The following is a 17,605-nucleotide window of genomic DNA, read 5'->3' on the forward strand; positions in this document are numbered from 1 at the left end:
TTTTGTTGCTCGATTACGTATAAATCATTGGCACCTTTTGTTTGTTGTTTCTACAAGTTAAATTGGTGTCCTAACGTAGAATGCAAGATCCCAATTAAAACCACAGCAGTAACTGCTTCATCAGATAAATCACTTCCATCTGTTTTTCTGCAAATATGCATCATGTAATAGATCGACTGACTAAGCCTACATCTACTTGTGGCTTATTCATCACATGCACTTTGAGCTCATGCTTGTTCTGCAAGTTTATCAAAGTTGAGGTTCGCATAAGGATGTTTCTTTAATAATAATAATAATAATAATAATAATCAGGTTTAGGTGGGGGCTTAGTCTGTATGGTGGCATTTATGTGTGGATGAGTGACATTAAAATTAATTTGAAAGAAGAAAAGACTCGGCTTTAATAAAAATCCATTCAGCGCACAACGAGAAGTACAGTGTTATTTGAACAACTGTCTCTTTGAGGGAATTAATGTAATTACTTAAATTAGTTTTTTAATAACCAGCCAACATTAATATAACTGGCTTCAAGCCTTGAAGAAACCCTTTGGTTTTTGCAAATAAAAAAATGGAATCTATTAAGTAGAAGCAGAGCTTGTTATCTCTTTGTGCCAATGTTGGAGGAACGGCTGGGGTTTTTTCACCCAGGAGTGCTCTGAATGATCTTTTTTTTGTCTCGTGGTTGGTTCAAATCCTCAGGCTCAAACAGTCAAAACAGGCAAGGTGCACGGCGCAGGAAAAGAGCTGCCACATCCAGACCGGAGCGCATTTGGCCCGACGGCGTCATTCCTTATGTCATCAGTGGAAACTTTAGTGGTAAGTAACATGTAATGTGCTCACGTGTGACCAGATGTGGTAAACATAATTAGCATCATTCATTCCCATTTAAAGTCACAAATCACGGTAAACTATAATCTCTAAAACAATACTGGATGTCTGTAAAGTAAAGTACGTGGTACCCTTCATAGTGTTTTGCTTCTAGAAATAACCATATTTACTTCTGAGATCTTGTGCGATCTTGTTACATCGCCTTAAAATTGATATGCTTGTAGTTGTGCAATTTATTAAAAAGCAAACCAAATATTGAATTCTTGACAGGATAAATATAACATTTTGGGACTCTTTAAATTGCATGTGTGTGTGATGGTGGTTAACGATGAGAAAGGCACATTTTGAACTTGGTATGACTTTACTTTTAAGCCTCGTCTGTTCACTGTGTTTCTATTCATCTCCATTCTTCCATGAAATGCTGTTGGAGTGTGTTTTCTCACCCTCTCCGACTTCCCTTTCAGGCAGCCAGCGGGCTATATTCCGCCAAGCCATGCGGCACTGGGAGAAGCACACCTGTGTGACCTTTATTGAGAAGACGACTGAGGAAAGCTATATTGTTTTCACCTACCGACCATGTGGGTGAGTCAGTGGGGTTTTAAGCTCCCACGTGTACAGTAGGAGCTGAACAATGGCCTGTTTCTGTTCAGTGTCTGCAGCTAATTATTTAGCGCCCTAATACTTTTCCTTGCTTCCTGCTCAGCAGAGTTTCTCCATTGTTCATCCTCTCCTTGCAGTCTCTCTGCAGTCAGTAGGAATTGTTTTGGGTTTGGGGGGTTTTTTCTGCCCCCCTGCCAGCCCTTAAGGCGCAAACCATTCGGTGGGCAGGAATTTCCTGTGCCTGATCATCACACTGCATCAGTCACTGAGTGCTTAAATCATACCCGGTGTGCAGGACAGGACACGAGGGAGAGACTTCCTTTGCCTCTCTGTAACCCTGTTTGCTGCACTCTGCTGAAAGTCGGGCTCGGTGTCCACTCAGCATTTCTCTTTAAACAGATACGCAGGGGAAGTGCTGGTGGTGGCTCTCGTTGCTAAGCGACTATTGACAACCTGTTTGGATGTGCAGGGCTCTTTTTGGTTTTTTTTCTTTGTAAGCCGTAGTGAAACAGTTTTTCATTAAAACATTTGGTGTTGAGGAATGCGAACCTATCCATTTAGGATTTTGAGAAAAGGAAGTCAGAGTTGTTAAAGAGGTTTCCAGGGGACATATCAACCTCTCAGATTTAGTCCACAAGCCGGATACCATTATGTCATTACTCAAATGTACCCCTCCTGCTGATTTATATCATTCAGTACCAACAGGAAAAAGGATGCAACTCATGAAACTTTTTCTAGCCAACTGTTAAAAGCCATTTTTAGCCCAGTAGCTGGCCTCTGGAGCAACAACGATGACATTATCCGCACAGGCAGCAGCGGTTAGCAGTGGGAACGCTTGACTCTGCTGCATATTCAGCAGGCCCCCATCTGTCCTGTGCAAAGTTCAAGGCGTGTCTCAGGAGAGCCTGACTTGGCTCGCTGTAATTAGAGAGCGGCTGTCTGGCCCACAGGGCCATTATGTGTGTGCCCATCCTGCAGGCTCCCACACTCAACCTTTCATGTCACACCGAGATGGAGCGCTGCAGCCAGCTTCCTCAGTTACTCTCAGCGTTTCCACTAGCAGACAGATGAATGAATGTCACTCCTGTATGTGTCGACTATAAAACAGACCAGAGATACCGAGGTGATTTCTTTTCTAGTTTTATTATATACATAAGCAGCATGTTGAGATAGATAGAGCCAGAGATGCATTCCTTTTTCTCTCTTTGCTAACATCGTTTTTTCCACTCACTACTTTTTTTTTTTTTTTTTTTTTAATGAAGTGAAGCATAAAGTCTAGTCTCTGTGTTTTGACTTACACACTGCCTGCCTGTGTTTCCATGTGTGTCTGCCTGCTGATTCATAGGTGTTGCTCCTATGTGGGTCGCCGCGGAGGGGGCCCCCAGGCCATATCCATAGGGAAAAACTGTGACAAGTTTGGCATTGTGGTGCACGAATTAGGTCATGTCATTGGGTTCTGGCACGAACACACACGACCCGACCGAGATGATCACGTCAGCATTATCAGGGACAACATTCAACCAGGTAAGACCTCAGGTTTCTCCGAGATCCCTCAGCAATAATGTGTGTAGGTGAAAGACGGAGACAGAGAGTTAGATAAAATATTAAGAGTCACACATTTATTCACACACTCTGAGCTAAGAATAAAACACCACAAACTTGCAGAAGTGTTTTCATGAAACTAATCCTGAGAGTCTATATTTACGCCTGACGTAAGGGTTCGGTCTGAATTTTTCTCTTTTACAGGACAGGAATATAACTTTTTGAAGATGGAGCCAGGAGAGGTGGACTCTTTAGGAGAAGTCTATGACTTTGACAGTATCATGCATTACGCCAGGAATACATTCTCCAGGTAGGAGCCAAACCCAAAGTTCAACTCCATAAGCCCCAGACATGAGAACCAGTCTAAGAGCGAGTCAGACTTTGGTCTCCTCTCGTTTTCCATTTCTATGTTTCATGACTGCACTGGTGTGTAATGCTCCAGGTTTGTGTCTGCGAGGAGCCACTCAGTAATGTGGCACAAATCCCAATTCTTGTAAGGAAGAAATAAATTCAAAAACACGTATTTACTTCTTTACCAGAAAGTCCAGTAGAGATCAGTGCAGCTGTACAAGCTCATCATATTAAACTCTATATTAAACATACACACCAGACCAGCACATGCAACCTGATCTACAGAAATCTACAGCAGAAACAAGAGTGGCATATTTGTTCTTAACAATAAATTGCTAAAAAATGTCAAAGCTTGCTGTTGCTTTAGTGTCTTTTGTCACTACTTGCAAAAATAAACCGATTTCTATCCGATATCTTTTGGCATGACATTTTAAAAGAAATAAATTAATAAATCCTCACATTGCATTGAGCCTAAAGTCAACTGGAGAAGTAGTACTATGATTTTTAAGTGATATTTGGTTAGGTTACCTGCTGGTGTACTGGGAGTCGTATATCAGGTAAATGGAGGAAGCTGTAACAAGAACTTGGATGTCAGGTTCCATTTCAGACCATGACTGGGTCTCTTTGGACTGGTCTGTGGTCTTTGTTTATAGGGTTTACCTGTAAACGGTATCATTTACACTTCTCGCTTTAATTTTGGCATTTGCCGGATTAGCAGTATGACAATAGACACATTGTAACTCTAAATAAGAAAAGTGAGATGTGAATTTTTGCAGGCGTAGTAAAAGTGTTTGTCTGGGATGTACTCGCTCTTTCACACTGCCTGTTTTAAATTAAGGCTCCTTTGTTTGGTTCCTGCTGTTTTTTTCTTGCAGTAGCAGCCCCATAAAGCAGCTAGCTCAGCAACAGTAGCCCTGCTTCATCACAACAGCATTTATGGACACCGCCTTCAAGGTTGTGTGGAGCTTCTCGTAAAGGGTTTCATCCATAAACCACCTCATTATGGTCCTAAGAGTTTTTTGAAAAGATGTTCATGGTGGGACAAATGATGTCACCCAAGGTTACTGCAGAGACCTATATTCTGGAGTGGAACATTTTGGCATCTTCACAGCACTTTGGTGTTATGACTACCTCCAAACTGAATGCCTTCACACACCTAGCAGCATTTTTTTAATCCCTAAATAATCTACATAGGATAAAAAAATACAAATGTTTTCCTTTTTAATGCTTTACAAACTAAATAGTCACATGATTCGAAATTTGTGCGTCATAGACTTGGGACAGTAACGTCCGTACAAAGCACTGCAGAGGACCAGCTGAAATTTTGGCATTAAATCTGCCGGAAACTTGTTGCTTAGAAAAACATGTGCTTGTAAAAGAGGAACTGTTTGTATTCTTAGTGATACTTAAATTTGTCATCGGCTGACCTCATTCTTCACTCCCTGTTGTATTCTACGGGAAGGCCTGCCAGATGTTGTGCTGTTGCTTAGCACATCACTGGGAAGCTACAGTGTTGGATGAAGGATCCATCTAGTGCAGAGGGGAAAAAAAGGTACATGACTAACACGAGTCAGCCTGGTTTCTTGACCTAGTCATCAGGGGCTGTGGTTAATTTCAAGTATTTTTTACCATCTGGATGACTGCAAAGCCAGAATAGAGGAACTAGGAGTATTTGACTCTGATTCAGCTGCTGATTCATTATTGTAATTACAAAAGCAGCACTACACTCACTGCAAGCGGCTTCATGACAACTTGGCAGTATACGTTAAATTATTTTTGAAAGCTGTGACAACCGAAGTTTGCAGGCGTGTGACTATCATGGCCATCTCCTGATGTCATGTGCGGGATATGATACTAGTTCAGTGTGTAGAACTGTCCCTCCATCTACCAGACAGCCTTCAGTCAGTCAGTGTGGGTGTAAATTGATCTCTGGGCACCTAAAGTTAAAGCAAGAAAACAAGTAAACGCAGACTATAATCATTACTACCTCCGCCTGATATAAGAACCAGCTGTTAGCCCTTCCCTCAGCTTTGCACATGCATATATTTTTATATTTCCCACCACTGGCTCTCCCATGCCCGAGGTTACAGTCTCAGAGTAGTGGCCTCTTCCCAGATAGCTGCCATGCTCTCGCAACAAACAGACAGTGGGAAGTGGGGAGTAAATCTTTGTCTAAACAGAGGCTGAGGCTGGATGTAGGCCAGTATGCAGAAATTCCTGTCTGGCCCCGTGCATCCAAACTGTAGGTCGTTAATGCACTGCACGCCAAGCGGAGATGAATTACTGCTGCTTTTCCTGTGTTTGTTAGTGTACAGAAGAAGACTGCAGAACAGAGAGGGGAAGGGGAAGAGAGACATTTGTACTCCTCCATGCAAACAACAAACTTTTGTCTTGTCTTAGCTTCCAGGTTTACAGGAAACAAAGCCCACTGCTTCCATGGAATTGAGGTTTTAAAGAGGGAATGGTTTTTATCTTGTATTGGATTTCAGTCAGGTCAGCACATGTCCATTTAGCTGTGGTCACTCCCAGGTCATCATTTGGACTTAGGCTCTTAATCTTATAAATTTGCAGTATGTCCTACAGCTGGCTGCACAATGGGGTATATTTATGTGAGGTAATCCACCCTGATCTGTTTTCAGTCCAACTCTGACTCTGTTCCTATACAAACTCCTCTGATCCAAAAAGGCTGCTTAGAAATGAGAAGCGGTGGCTGTCACTGCCGGGGAATGTTTCACAGAGCTGTATTAGCAGACGAGGGGCTCCTGTTGGCTTTTCACAAGTCATTCCAAGCACTTTCTCTTCAGCGCTGATTGGCTGATTTACCTGTGCCAGTGTCATTCTTTGTCGGTCCATTGTTGGCCGGTGTGTTTGCTCTGTGTTTTACAGTAAATCACCGTGGGAAGCCAGGGCCTTTGCCGCGGGTGATGTTCGGAAGATTTCATGGCCTGTCTTGATGTTTTGCTGTGTCTCCTGGGGACAAGCAGGGCTGATCCCTTGCTTTTTGTCTCGGGTGTGTTACCCGACCCATGGCTCTGCCTTCCCCCTCCTTTTGCTCGAGAGATTTTTTTTTTTTCTTTTTTTTTTTAGGACGGGTGCGTGGAGCAGTGCCAGCTCAAATAGAGATCTGCCAGTGTCCCCTTTTGTCTTTTCTGACACCGACTGGAGTGGTATTGTTTTGTTTTAATTTTTTTTTTTTTTTCTTCAGCAGCCAGCATACGGGCTCCTGGAAGCTCGCAGACAGGCAGAGCCTAAACTGTTAGCTCAGGCTGCTCTGTTTGCACATGCCTGGCGTTGATAGGCATGTCACCATGGGAACAGCCAGGGAGCCAGACCATTTCTTGCCAATACTTACAGAAAAATGAAGATGATAAACTAGCAAAGTGTCAAGTGAGGCAGCTTTGTAAAAAGGAGTCTTTCTGGACTAACTGTTCTGTCCTGTCTCATTTTTAACATTTGCAGATGTTTTATCTAATTTTATTTATTTTTATAGTTTTCATTTTGGATGTTTATCAAGAATGTGGCTGATGTTCATGTCCCTGCCTCCGCAGCTTATGGAATTTATTTTGAACTCCCAGTAACTCTGGAAAAAGGCTTAAGCTCTTAGTTCTGGGTCTATCGCTAGTGCAGGTATGTGTGTGTGTGTGTGTGCAAAGAATGATATCTGAGCATTAACCTCTGAAACGGACTCTGTGACCTCAACCTTAAAGAAAGACTGAAATGCAACAGCAGTCCCATATCAAAGAGATGAGTAGATCTGAAAGAACTGCAAAGTAGCACCGGATACAGGGAGATTCAAAGCCCAGACGCACACATGTGGACACTGAACATTCAATATACTGAGTAAAAGTGCAGGAAACATTTTCAGATGGTATCGTAATTTTAATGAACCTCATTAAAGAGTGAGCAAGGGTCAAACAGTAAAGTATGTCAAAGCATATACTGACTGGTTACGCTATCAAAAGTGGGGATATTCATAGATAAGAGGTTTGATGTTCATCTTAATTAGGTCGTTTCTTACAGTACAAGCAGCTGGGTCTTTATCTTAATGAAAGCCCTCTTGTGTCCACATGGGTGTGGGTGAGCAACAGCTGGTTAAAGAGAAAAAAATTCTGATGGCATCTCATTACAAGCCTTTTACGTTTTTCTGAAATCCTGAATCTTGTTTTAAATGCTAATCCAGAAAGTAAACATGATAATGAGCACTCCATGCGTGTCTTGTCTGGTAGTTGGATTTGCTCATTTTTTTTCTACAAAAGCAACCACATTTCTTTCTGACATTCTGACTGTCAGCACTTCTTTTTAACTGGGTATGTAGAACTCTTAATTCTTTAGTTAATGTTGACAGTGATTGAACTGCACTGATTGATGGTAAGTTACCTAATCCTGTGAACAAACACGTTTTGTGGCATGTGTGCATGCTGGAGTAGACTGCAGGAGGGTGCACATGCAGTCGGGGTTTTATGCAACATTAATATCAGTCTCTCTCTTTCTCTCTCTGAATTACAGAGGCATCTTCCTGGACACCATCCTGCCACGCTACGATGTGAACGGTGTGCGACCACCCATTGGCCAAAGAACCAGACTTAGCAAAGGGGATATTGCACAGGCACGCAAACTCTACAAGTGCTCCAGTAAGGCCAAAATGACAGCTCTTGTCTGCTATGGGGTTTTTCTTGTCTATTTTTGAATGTATGCATAGCACAACCCTGAGAAAGAAGGAAAGAGAAAGAGAGAGAGAAAGGTCTGTAACTTCTCCTGGCCTCCGCAGTTGCAGCTTACGCTGTGCACATCGGCGATTGATGTGGTGCGGTTCCTTAGCTATAGCGTACCAGACTCCCAAGCAGGGAGGAGTGTAAACACTACCCAGGGACAGGAAGTTAGTCAGTCTGTTTTCCCAGATAGATGCAAAAGAACAGCTGGTCTTGTAAAGACAATAACCGAAATGACTGTACAAGCTGTGATGTGCAGACACGCGTGTTTACTCCCAACAATGTAAACCACGCGGCTATACACTAAGGAGAGTTATGTAATCCTGGTACTTTTCTGAAGCTCTCTGTGTGTTTATGCTTCCAGAGGAGAGAGAATCTGATGCTGTTGAAGTAAACACAATTTATAGCATTAGCAGATGTACATTGAAGAGCAGCCTTCTGCTGAATGCATTTGGTGTCAGACAGTTAATTGCAGGTCAAACTGGGACAGCTGAGCAGTCAGTTTCAATGAGTAAACACAGTGCTTGGTCACCACAGTGGATCATCCAGTGTGGTTTCAGAGCAGAGGTGGAAGTTTTAAATGTATCTGCGTGCATCACTGCAAGTGCTCTGTCTCTTTCATCACGGCAATCGCTGTCTCCTGAGGACGACTGGATGATGTGGCACGCGCTGTGGGGGGATGAGGTAGTGAGTCTCTCCATGTGTTCTTGGAAAAAAACAAAAAATTCTTAAAGAGCCACGGATCTCCCATTCATGCAGCATTCCTAGGAGTGTTTGTCATCCCAAATGTGTGCCTGAGTGTTAGTTAATGGTTCAGGATTGGCAGAGCTCCGCACAAAGCGTTATTACACACAGCTTGAAGCTCGGGGCTCGTCGGTTTCTTGCTTTGAACGCAAACAGGCAAGGAGAGTGTTTTCTTAACTCTTACTAAATGAAGTTCAAGGTAAAAAAACAAAAACCCAAGGGTGATTGTAAATGCTTACACGCCACTCGAGACGGACAGCTGAAGATGCCAATCTAGCCTTCTATTATTTCCTCGCTGCGTTAATCAAAGGCATCTTTCCCCCAGTTGGCTGGAGCCTCACGCACTCATTCTTCTTGGCTGCATATTGTTTTGGACTCAGTCGTCGCACACTTAGTTTTGCCAATCAAACTAAAGGTTGTTTCTGTTTTGTTTTTTGTTTTTTTTCACTGGCAACACGTACATAATGCATCACATCCTCCAGAGGGCCGGATTATTTATAGTGGGCCAGGTTTATTTTCAGAAGATGCTTAGAGAAAGTGTCTCACACTCTCTTGTTTCCTTTGTGTGATCATCATCTGGAGTAGGTGGGGGAGGGGATGGGTGAGATGAGGGGTTGTGGATGAATATTATCAGCAGATGTGCCTTTGAACATGAAAGCACTGCCCTTTACTTCACATTGAGTGTTATAATTCCAGCATCAAGCATCTGTCTCCGCAGCCGCAAGTTTCAGAGGATCTACTTCAGAGCCGTTGTGGTTTTTTTTAGTAGCTTAGGTGATTTCAGACAGAGACTGACTGGCAGAGCATCGGGCCTGACGTGCAGTTGTGCGTTTGTCTCTGTGCACAGGATGTGGAGACAGTCTGCAGGACAGCAGCGGGAATTTCTCCTCTCCTGGATTCCCAAATGGATACTCGGCCTACATGCACTGCATCTGGAGAATATCAGTCACACCGGGGGAAAAGGTACGAGCTTACGGAAAGTGTCAGATTTGATTTGAGGTGCCTTTAAGCAAAGATCACTGGCTCCTTCATGTTGATGCAGTTTATTGGTTTCATCATATTTATCTGAGATTTAGCAATGTGTGACCTTTGCCCCCTGCTGTCCCAGTAATGGGTTTTTATTTTTTTATTAAGATCATTTTGAACTTCACCTCCATGGATTTGTACAGGAGTCACTTGTGTTGGTATGACCATGTGGAGATCAGAGATGGATACTGGAGGAAGGCACCACTTAAAGGTCAGTTTTAACTGAATTCAGAGAGCTGCTAACGAACAACAAACCTCCAGATGTCTCCTGGTCAACTTTTGTGTAAGGGAAAAAAAATTAAAAGACATTCAGTTTCAGAAAACCAACAACTGCTGCAAGTGAAAGCTGGGTGCAGTCTTTGGTGGATGCAGTGTGCTTCGTGTGAAGTTCTGTAGAGCTCTGGAGACAGATTTCTGCTGGTACTGCAGGTGTTGTGAGGTTCAAATGTTTGATTTTATGTTTTTACCTGTGACCCAGGTCGTTTCTGTGGCGATAAGCTGCCTGAGCCGATCATCTCCACTGACAGCCGCCTGTGGATTGAGTTCCGCAGCAGCAGTAACTGGGTGGGAAAAGGTTTCTCTGCTGTTTATGAAGGTGAGCACTCATTTTCTTCCACGCATGCTGAACGCATGGTCGGATCACACATCCAACAATATGTGTAGAAGCTGTAGCAAAAGAAAAAAAACAAAACCCTTTTTGGCTCTCCTACTGCTGATGTGTCAGGCATTTTATGCTGCATTAATCAGATTTTGGCCAGGTTTCACATTCAGCTCTATTGTTTGCAGACCGTGCAAAGAGATGATGTATGTGTGTGAGTGTGAAGGCATTCAGTTAATCCCCAATGCATAAATCAGTGAATCAGCAGTGAGCACATTATTTTTCCAAAGGAAAATACTGATGATATAGCAATGAAATAGCTCAGTGTTGTTTTTACTGTCACATGCAGCCATCTGTGGCGGGGAGGTGAAGAAGGACAATGGCCAGATCCAGTCTCCCAACTACCCCGATGACTACAGGCCAAACAAAGTGTGCGTGTGGAAGATTTCTGTCGCTCAGGGCTTCCACGTAGGCCTCACCTTCCAGTCTTTTGAGGTAAGACACCAATGCATTTTTAATGTTTTTAACAGAATAGTGTTTCTTCTGGATTTCATGACTATTTTTTCCCCTTTTTGACACCAAATCATCTGCTTTTCTTTAGATTGAGAGACACGATAGCTGTGCATATGACTATCTAGAAGTGCGCGATGGGATTTCTGAAAACAGCCCTCTGCTGGGCCGCTTCTGCGGCTATGACAAGCCAGATGACATAAAAACGAGCTCAAACCATCTGTGGATGAAATTTGTCTCAGATGGCTCTGTCAACAAGGCCGGCTTTGCTGCAAACTTCTTCAAAGGTGAACTTTTTAAGTGCTGACAACTTCTAGGAGAGAATGTCAGCATTGAATTAAAGCATGTTCCAGCATTCACTCTGTAGGTCATGACCTTTTTTAATTTTATTTCATATATCCTTGTTCTTCTTGCACCTTTGCGTTCTGTGCGACCCTCTTTGCCCGATTCTGCTGTTGTTTTGGAGGGTTTTCTCTCGTAAGCCACTGAGCCAGGGGGGCCAGCTAAAAGGGCCATATCTTTGTGTGTTCAGAGATGGATGAGTGCTCCAAGCCGGACAACGGTCGCTGTGAGCAACGCTGTGTCAACACACTAGGCAGCTACAAGTGTGCCTGTGACCCAGGCTATGAGCTGGCTGCTGACAAGCGCAGCTGTGAGGGTAAGTACAGGGAGAAAAGTCACCAGCCCTGCTCACCATGTCATTTACATGCTAAAGCACTTTACACAGTTAGCCACCCGAATACAATAAGTACAGTCAGTCCTACTCCTAACAGCCAGCATTAATAGTGGTGCTGGCCAGGCACGGCCTTTTCTGATTTGTGTTACAACAATGAAAGCTTTATTTTACCTCAAATTATATGTTGTTGTTTAAGACCCAACTGCTAGCACACACAGCTGCACAACATTACCATTTAGTCCCTTTCTGCCTCTACAGGAAGTCAGCCAGCTACCCATCTCTTTGCTGTGTGTACAAATATTTCACTGATGTTGAATTAATGGGGCCTAAAATTAAAGACAGACACATTAAAACGAATTAAAAAATGCGTAGAACTGAATGTAGTTCTCTTATTAATGTGTTAATATTAAAATAATGCATATTAGAAAGGATATACATTCATGGTGTATGTGCAATATTTCCACATGAAGCTTGCAGACAGTGTGTTTTTCTTAACACTAACCTCCTGTTATGTTTTAGATGACTGATGCACTCGTACATGCAAATATTCAATTTCTTGCTTCAGTAAACTTCAGGGTTCAGGTTTTACATGGTTAAGATACATTTTTATATTTTAAACCTGCATTAAAATTGAGTTAAAATGAACCCTAAAACCTGTGCTTATATAGATATCTGTTAGATATTGTGCACTATTATTATTATTTCTGGATTTCAACACAGTCCATGTGTCAGCATAGCTTTTTGTTTTACTTAATGACTGACAGAATTAACTAAAAATAGCCAAGTGATCTAATGTGTATCACCAGCTGCTGCTGTTGTGTTGTATACTGCGTTGCTACTACAAAGCTTTGACAGAAAGGTCAGGCAGTAATCACATTTTTCCGAGGGTTGTTATGTTCAAAGGAAATCTCAGATGGCAGCGTAACATTTGGAACCAATCCTTGAGAAATATACAGTGATATCATGTATTTATTTATTTTTGTGTGCGGACACCTGCACGCGTATCAAGCTGCTTATTTTTCTGTCTTTTGCGTCCAGCTGCTTGTGGAGGTTTCATCACCAAGCTGAACGGTTCGATAACCAGTCCAGGCTGGCCCCGAGAGTACCCCCCAAACAAGAACTGCATCTGGCAGCTGGTTGCCCCCACGCAGTACCGTATCACTCTGCTCTTTGACGTCTTCGAGACTGAGGGCAATGATGTGAGATTTGGGGTTATGTTAAATGAACAATGGGTGGGTTTGTTCTATACTTTTGCTCCTTGTCACTGCGACGCATCTCTCCTTAATCATAGCAAATGAAGCATTTCTCTCCTCTTTGAGTTTTGTAATTAAAACCAAATAACACGTCCTGTGCAGGTTTGTAAGTACGACTACGTGGAGGTACGCAGCGGGCTGTCGGCCGACTCGAAGCTACACGGGAAGTTCTGTGGGGCAGAGAAACCAGAAGCTATCACTTCGCAGTACAACAACATGCGCATCGAGTTCAAATCCGACAACACGGTGTCCAAAAAGGGATTTAAAGCGCAGTTCTTCTCAGGTTAGTCTTCTGGCAGGGTTCTGCACGGTCTCTGCTTTCACTCACTCAGATCTGCTACCCGTCAAGTCTTCAAAGCGAGCAGTCGTCAGCGTTGTTGTGTCCTCTGTGGTCCTGCAGATAAGGACGAGTGCTCCAAGGAGAACGGTGGCTGTCAGCATGAGTGCGTCAACACCTTTGGGAGCTACAGCTGTCAGTGTAGGAGTGGTTTTGTGCTGCATGAGAACAGACACGACTGCAAAGAAGGTATTGCACATAACATTTTTTGTCTTTTGTCTTTTTGAATAGATCTATCTACTCATCTTCTTCTTAGATTTTGGTGAGAGCAAAAACCGTTTGAGTGCAGTGCTTGAGCCTATTGTAGATTAGCCTGACGCAGAGCACCGTGTTGACATTTTATCTCTTTCTTTCTTTCTTTTTTTCCTTGCAGCTGGTTGTGATCACACTGTGAATAGTGTGAGCGGCATTATTACCAGCCCCAACTGGCCAGATAAATACCCCAGCAAAAAGGCATGCACCTGGGCGCTCACCACCACTCCAGGTCACCGCATCAAAATCGTACGTGCCACAACCTCCTGCTTGTCAGTCATTTATTTATGTGTTAGCAGCTTTATCTGCGTAATTGAATTGCTAAATCCGCTGAGGACATCTGTGTTTACTGTGCTCATGTCAGAAACTGTTATGGCCTTCCTAATGATGATGTGTGGCTCCCCCTTCTGTTATTATTTTTGCATTTTTGCCCACTGTGCCACAGATATAGAGTCGGTTATTTGCTGAAACACTGTCGTGCGTTGATCTTCCGTGTGCCGAGTTAATTAAGTTCTTATCTTCTAGAAATATTACCTTACTATCTCGCTAAAAGACAAAGGGCTTTAATGTCTAAGCCTTATCATTCGAGTTGATCTTCCTCTTCATTTCTAACAGGCCTTTAATGAGATTGACATGGAGGCCCACCTGGAGTGTGCCTATGACCACATTGACATTTACGACGGGCGCGATGGAAAAGCGCAGAAACTGGGTCGTTTCTGTGGGACTAAGAAGCCTCCACCCATCACATCCAGTGGCAACAAGTTGTTCATTCGCTTCTTCTCTGATAATTCTGTGCAGAAAAAAGGCTTTGAGGCTTCCCATACTGCGGGTGAGAGTTATATTACAGCATTCAGGGTTTTTTCTGCTTAAAAAAATCCAGTGTACAGTTTCACATTGGTTTTTGTCATTTTTAAGTCAGTTAGTCATATCAAACCTCATGAAGGGCTTTAGATGTTCTTCCAGGATTTTTAGGTCAATGTTCACCACCCTGTCTCAAAATGTGATGATTCAGACCATGTTCGAGAATCCTTTTGTAACAGGATGACTCTAGACACAGAAGCACAGCTGGTCCTGATTCCCATCAGCCCACTTCTTTCTGTCTGCAAAAATGCTTAACTCAACTTTTCTGTTCAGAGTGTGGAGGTCAACTAAAGGCGGAAGTCAAAACCAAGGACCTGTTCTCCCATGCCCAGTTTGGAGACAATAACTACCCCGGAGCCTCTGACTGCGAGTGGGTGATTTCGGCGGAGAAAGGCTACGGCGTGGAGCTCATCTTCCAGACCTTTGAGATCGAAGAAGAGGCGGACTGCGGCTACGATTACATGGAGCTCTTCGATGGCCCTGACACAAAGTCTCCACGGCTGGGACGTTACTGTGGCTCAGGGGTAAGAACATTATCCAGTAATTCTCTGAGATTCTTTTCTTGGGTAACTCCTGCTGCAGAGAAGCACCGTGACTGGCCGGATGTAATTATCAGGGAGTTGTTGGAATTATTAATCCTGTCAAAACTGATCCTGTCGTCTGTAATGGGGTGACTTTTCTGACCCGGCCTGGGGATTTTGATTCTGCCTTTAAGCCGGCGGGCTCCTCCTGAGTTTGGGAGTGCTGCTGTGGAGGTGGCTACAGGTCAACATAGCCGGTCACTCCCTGGGTGTCGCTGGACTCTCTGGCACTTAGTTCCAGCGGTGAAATAATCAGCTGATGGAGAGGCTGCAGCTGGTCTATGAAACAATGAGTCCTGTGGGGAATAGTAACTCGAGTTTCATCAGGTTAGAGAACAGCTTGATTTCATTTACACGATTTTCTAATAAGCTTTGGCCTCTTATTCACGCCCATTCTTATGAGTCATTCGCTGTAGGGGACGTAACAACCCGAGTTCCTCGGGGAGAAGCTCCTCAATCAAGTTTCCTTTTATAAAACAGGTTGAAATAAACTGACACAGTTCAGTCCAAAGTAGAGTAAAAACTCATTACGTTGTGGGGGAGGTTTACTTTCAGCCCCGAGGCATTTCTCAGTTAAACAGTAGACTGTTTCTGGGTCTACAATAAAATAGAATGGGCCGCTTTCTTCTTGTTTTAAATCCCTTTCCCAATAAACCAAGACTTACAGGCCGTTGTATTGTGCCGAATTTTCACCGTTATGAATGGCGGCTTTAATCGGCAGTCCGGTGTGTTTACAGTTGGTCGCACGGGCTTTGACTGCTCTGACACTGCAGCGCTCGTCTTTGTGACAACCACGGGGCAGCTGATTCAGCGCCTTAACAAACTAATGATTGCTCAAATTAATTTTTTTAAATCAATATTCACATGACAATGGTATTCTGACAAACACTTAGGTCAAATGTTTAATATTTTTGTGCTCACGTAATGCAATTACCTCCTCTTTTTGAAGCATGTGTGTAGCAACACATTATATGGCTCTATTCAGGGAAGAAATAAGCTTTCTGCAGCGGTGCACTTCAATATGAAGCTCAACCAAAAAACAAACAAAAGGAAAAAAAAAAGAGGAGAAAGCTGCAGAAGGCTAGTCTTGGACCCAGACCCTCACATGGCCCCTGGCTTTTACAGCAGTAGCAGTCAAGAAGCTCTCTGTCAGAGTCACTGATTGGACTTCAGCATGTGTGAAGTCCTTTTAGTTTGAATTGAAGTTCAGGGAAGCAGAAAGCCACAAACGAATCTGTTGTTTTGTCCCTCCTGACAGCCTCCAGAGGAGATCTACTCGGCTGGTGACTCCATTGTGATCAAGTTCCACTCCGACGACACAATCAACAAAAAAGGATTTCACGTCCGCTACACCAGCACCAAGTTCCAGGACACACTGCACTCACGCAAGTGACCAGCGGAGGCCAGAAGGGGCCGTGCAGGGCAAAGGGGCAAACGGAGGGGCCCCCAAGGGAGGCGCCAGCCAGACGCTCGGATCCCTTCGGCCAACAAAATGAATCAGACACGACAGAACAGCCGCAAGACCACCAACCGCACCTCAGCTCCTAGGGGCTCTAGCTCCCCCCACAGACTGTGAGGAGTAAAAGCCATTCTGCAGTACACCTTGTTTTTACCTTTCTATGGTTAGGATTGGGGTGGGAGGGTGGATGTCTGCTTTAGGTGGACAGTAGGGGAAAATGTATTGACCCAATACCCCCAGATATGTTTTTTTTGTTTGTTTGTTTTTTTTTTATTGTTCTTCTTTTTTTTTCTTTTTTTTTTTTAAAACATGCCGAGAAAGGCACAAAGGAAAACAGTGGATTCTCAGGACCTGTAGGAAGGCGGGCATCAGCTGGACAGATCCCTGCTTTTGTCAGGCCAGCCTGCCACATGCAAGGGGAGGAGAAGAAGAGGAGGAGGGATATGGGGAACATCTCCTGCACTCCTCAGTAAAGGCTCTCTTCTCCTCACTCTCCTCTCATCCCTTTGATTCAAGGATTCCTATCCATAAGAGGATTAAAAGGACTTGACTTGAGATATCGATACTGTATGTCAGTCAAGTGCATGTAATTCCAAGGCAAGGAGGAAAACGGTACCGTGACAACACCAGCATTTGTAATTGGCTTTGTCCTGACAACCAGCGGCAAGATTCTCGTTGTTACCATTAACAAGCAAATGTAGGAATCTGTTATCTTATCAAAGGACTAATAAATGAAATGTGGTCCATATCTTCTGGTTGGTAATTGCTTGCCTGATGATTGGCTATTACTGTACCTCCGTGTATAAAGTAATGTTTGATCTTTCAAAGGGAACGTGTGCTTTTCTCAGCTCGAACCAGTTAGCACTTTACAGTGAATTGTTCCAAAATCATGAGCTTATGGAATTTTGTGAAATGCAATGCCAGTTCACTTGTTTTTAAATGCATTTTATCTCTTATTCTGTTATTATATATATATTTTTTTTGTAATTGCTCCATTTAGTTCCTCAGGCATACTTGAACATTGTGTGTGCCCTGTAACATGGGGTAATAAAGATATGACTTATGTTTCAGTGTTGATTTACACGTCTGATGTAAAATAATTTCTCTCCAGAGAAAATGCCTTTTTCTTGCTACAATGAAGTATTTCTCAAGAACCAAATGAGCCTGGGTATTTATTGTCATAGTGATTACATATATAATGTAATGGGGGGAGGTATTTCTGAAGTTAGCCTTATAATTGCCTTCCAATGTATAGCCAATGGTCAGTGTTGAATATACT

At 43.3% G+C, this 17,605-nt stretch overlaps 1 protein-coding gene across 1 annotated transcript in view; it reads left to right on the top strand.

Moving 5' to 3' along the window:
• Positions 1 to 17,569, top strand: part of bmp1a (bone morphogenetic protein 1a) — a 30,244-nt gene extending 12,675 nt beyond the window's left edge. Inside the window, exons 3-20 of the mRNA XM_063490041.1 lie at positions 699 to 815; positions 1,292 to 1,409; positions 2,773 to 2,951; positions 3,174 to 3,279; positions 7,827 to 7,951; positions 9,621 to 9,736; positions 9,908 to 10,010; positions 10,278 to 10,394; positions 10,747 to 10,892; positions 10,999 to 11,194; positions 11,440 to 11,565; positions 12,622 to 12,782; positions 12,939 to 13,119; positions 13,237 to 13,362; positions 13,547 to 13,674; positions 14,041 to 14,254; positions 14,560 to 14,810; positions 16,126 to 17,569. Coding sequence (XP_063346111.1) covers positions 699 to 815; positions 1,292 to 1,409; positions 2,773 to 2,951; positions 3,174 to 3,279; positions 7,827 to 7,951; positions 9,621 to 9,736; positions 9,908 to 10,010; positions 10,278 to 10,394; positions 10,747 to 10,892; positions 10,999 to 11,194; positions 11,440 to 11,565; positions 12,622 to 12,782; positions 12,939 to 13,119; positions 13,237 to 13,362; positions 13,547 to 13,674; positions 14,041 to 14,254; positions 14,560 to 14,810; positions 16,126 to 16,260 — 2,645 coding nt within the window. The 3' untranslated portion in view covers positions 16,261 to 17,569. The remainder of the gene's footprint in view (positions 1 to 698; positions 816 to 1,291; positions 1,410 to 2,772; positions 2,952 to 3,173; positions 3,280 to 7,826; positions 7,952 to 9,620; positions 9,737 to 9,907; positions 10,011 to 10,277; positions 10,395 to 10,746; positions 10,893 to 10,998; positions 11,195 to 11,439; positions 11,566 to 12,621; positions 12,783 to 12,938; positions 13,120 to 13,236; positions 13,363 to 13,546; positions 13,675 to 14,040; positions 14,255 to 14,559; positions 14,811 to 16,125) is intronic.
• The last annotated feature ends 36 nt before the right edge of the window (positions 17,570 to 17,605 follow it).

The sequence above is a fragment of the Pelmatolapia mariae genome, linkage group LG12, assembly GCF_036321145.2.
Source record: "Pelmatolapia mariae isolate MD_Pm_ZW linkage group LG12, Pm_UMD_F_2, whole genome shotgun sequence".
In the NCBI taxonomy this organism is placed as follows: domain Eukaryota; kingdom Metazoa; phylum Chordata; class Actinopteri; order Cichliformes; family Cichlidae; genus Pelmatolapia; species Pelmatolapia mariae.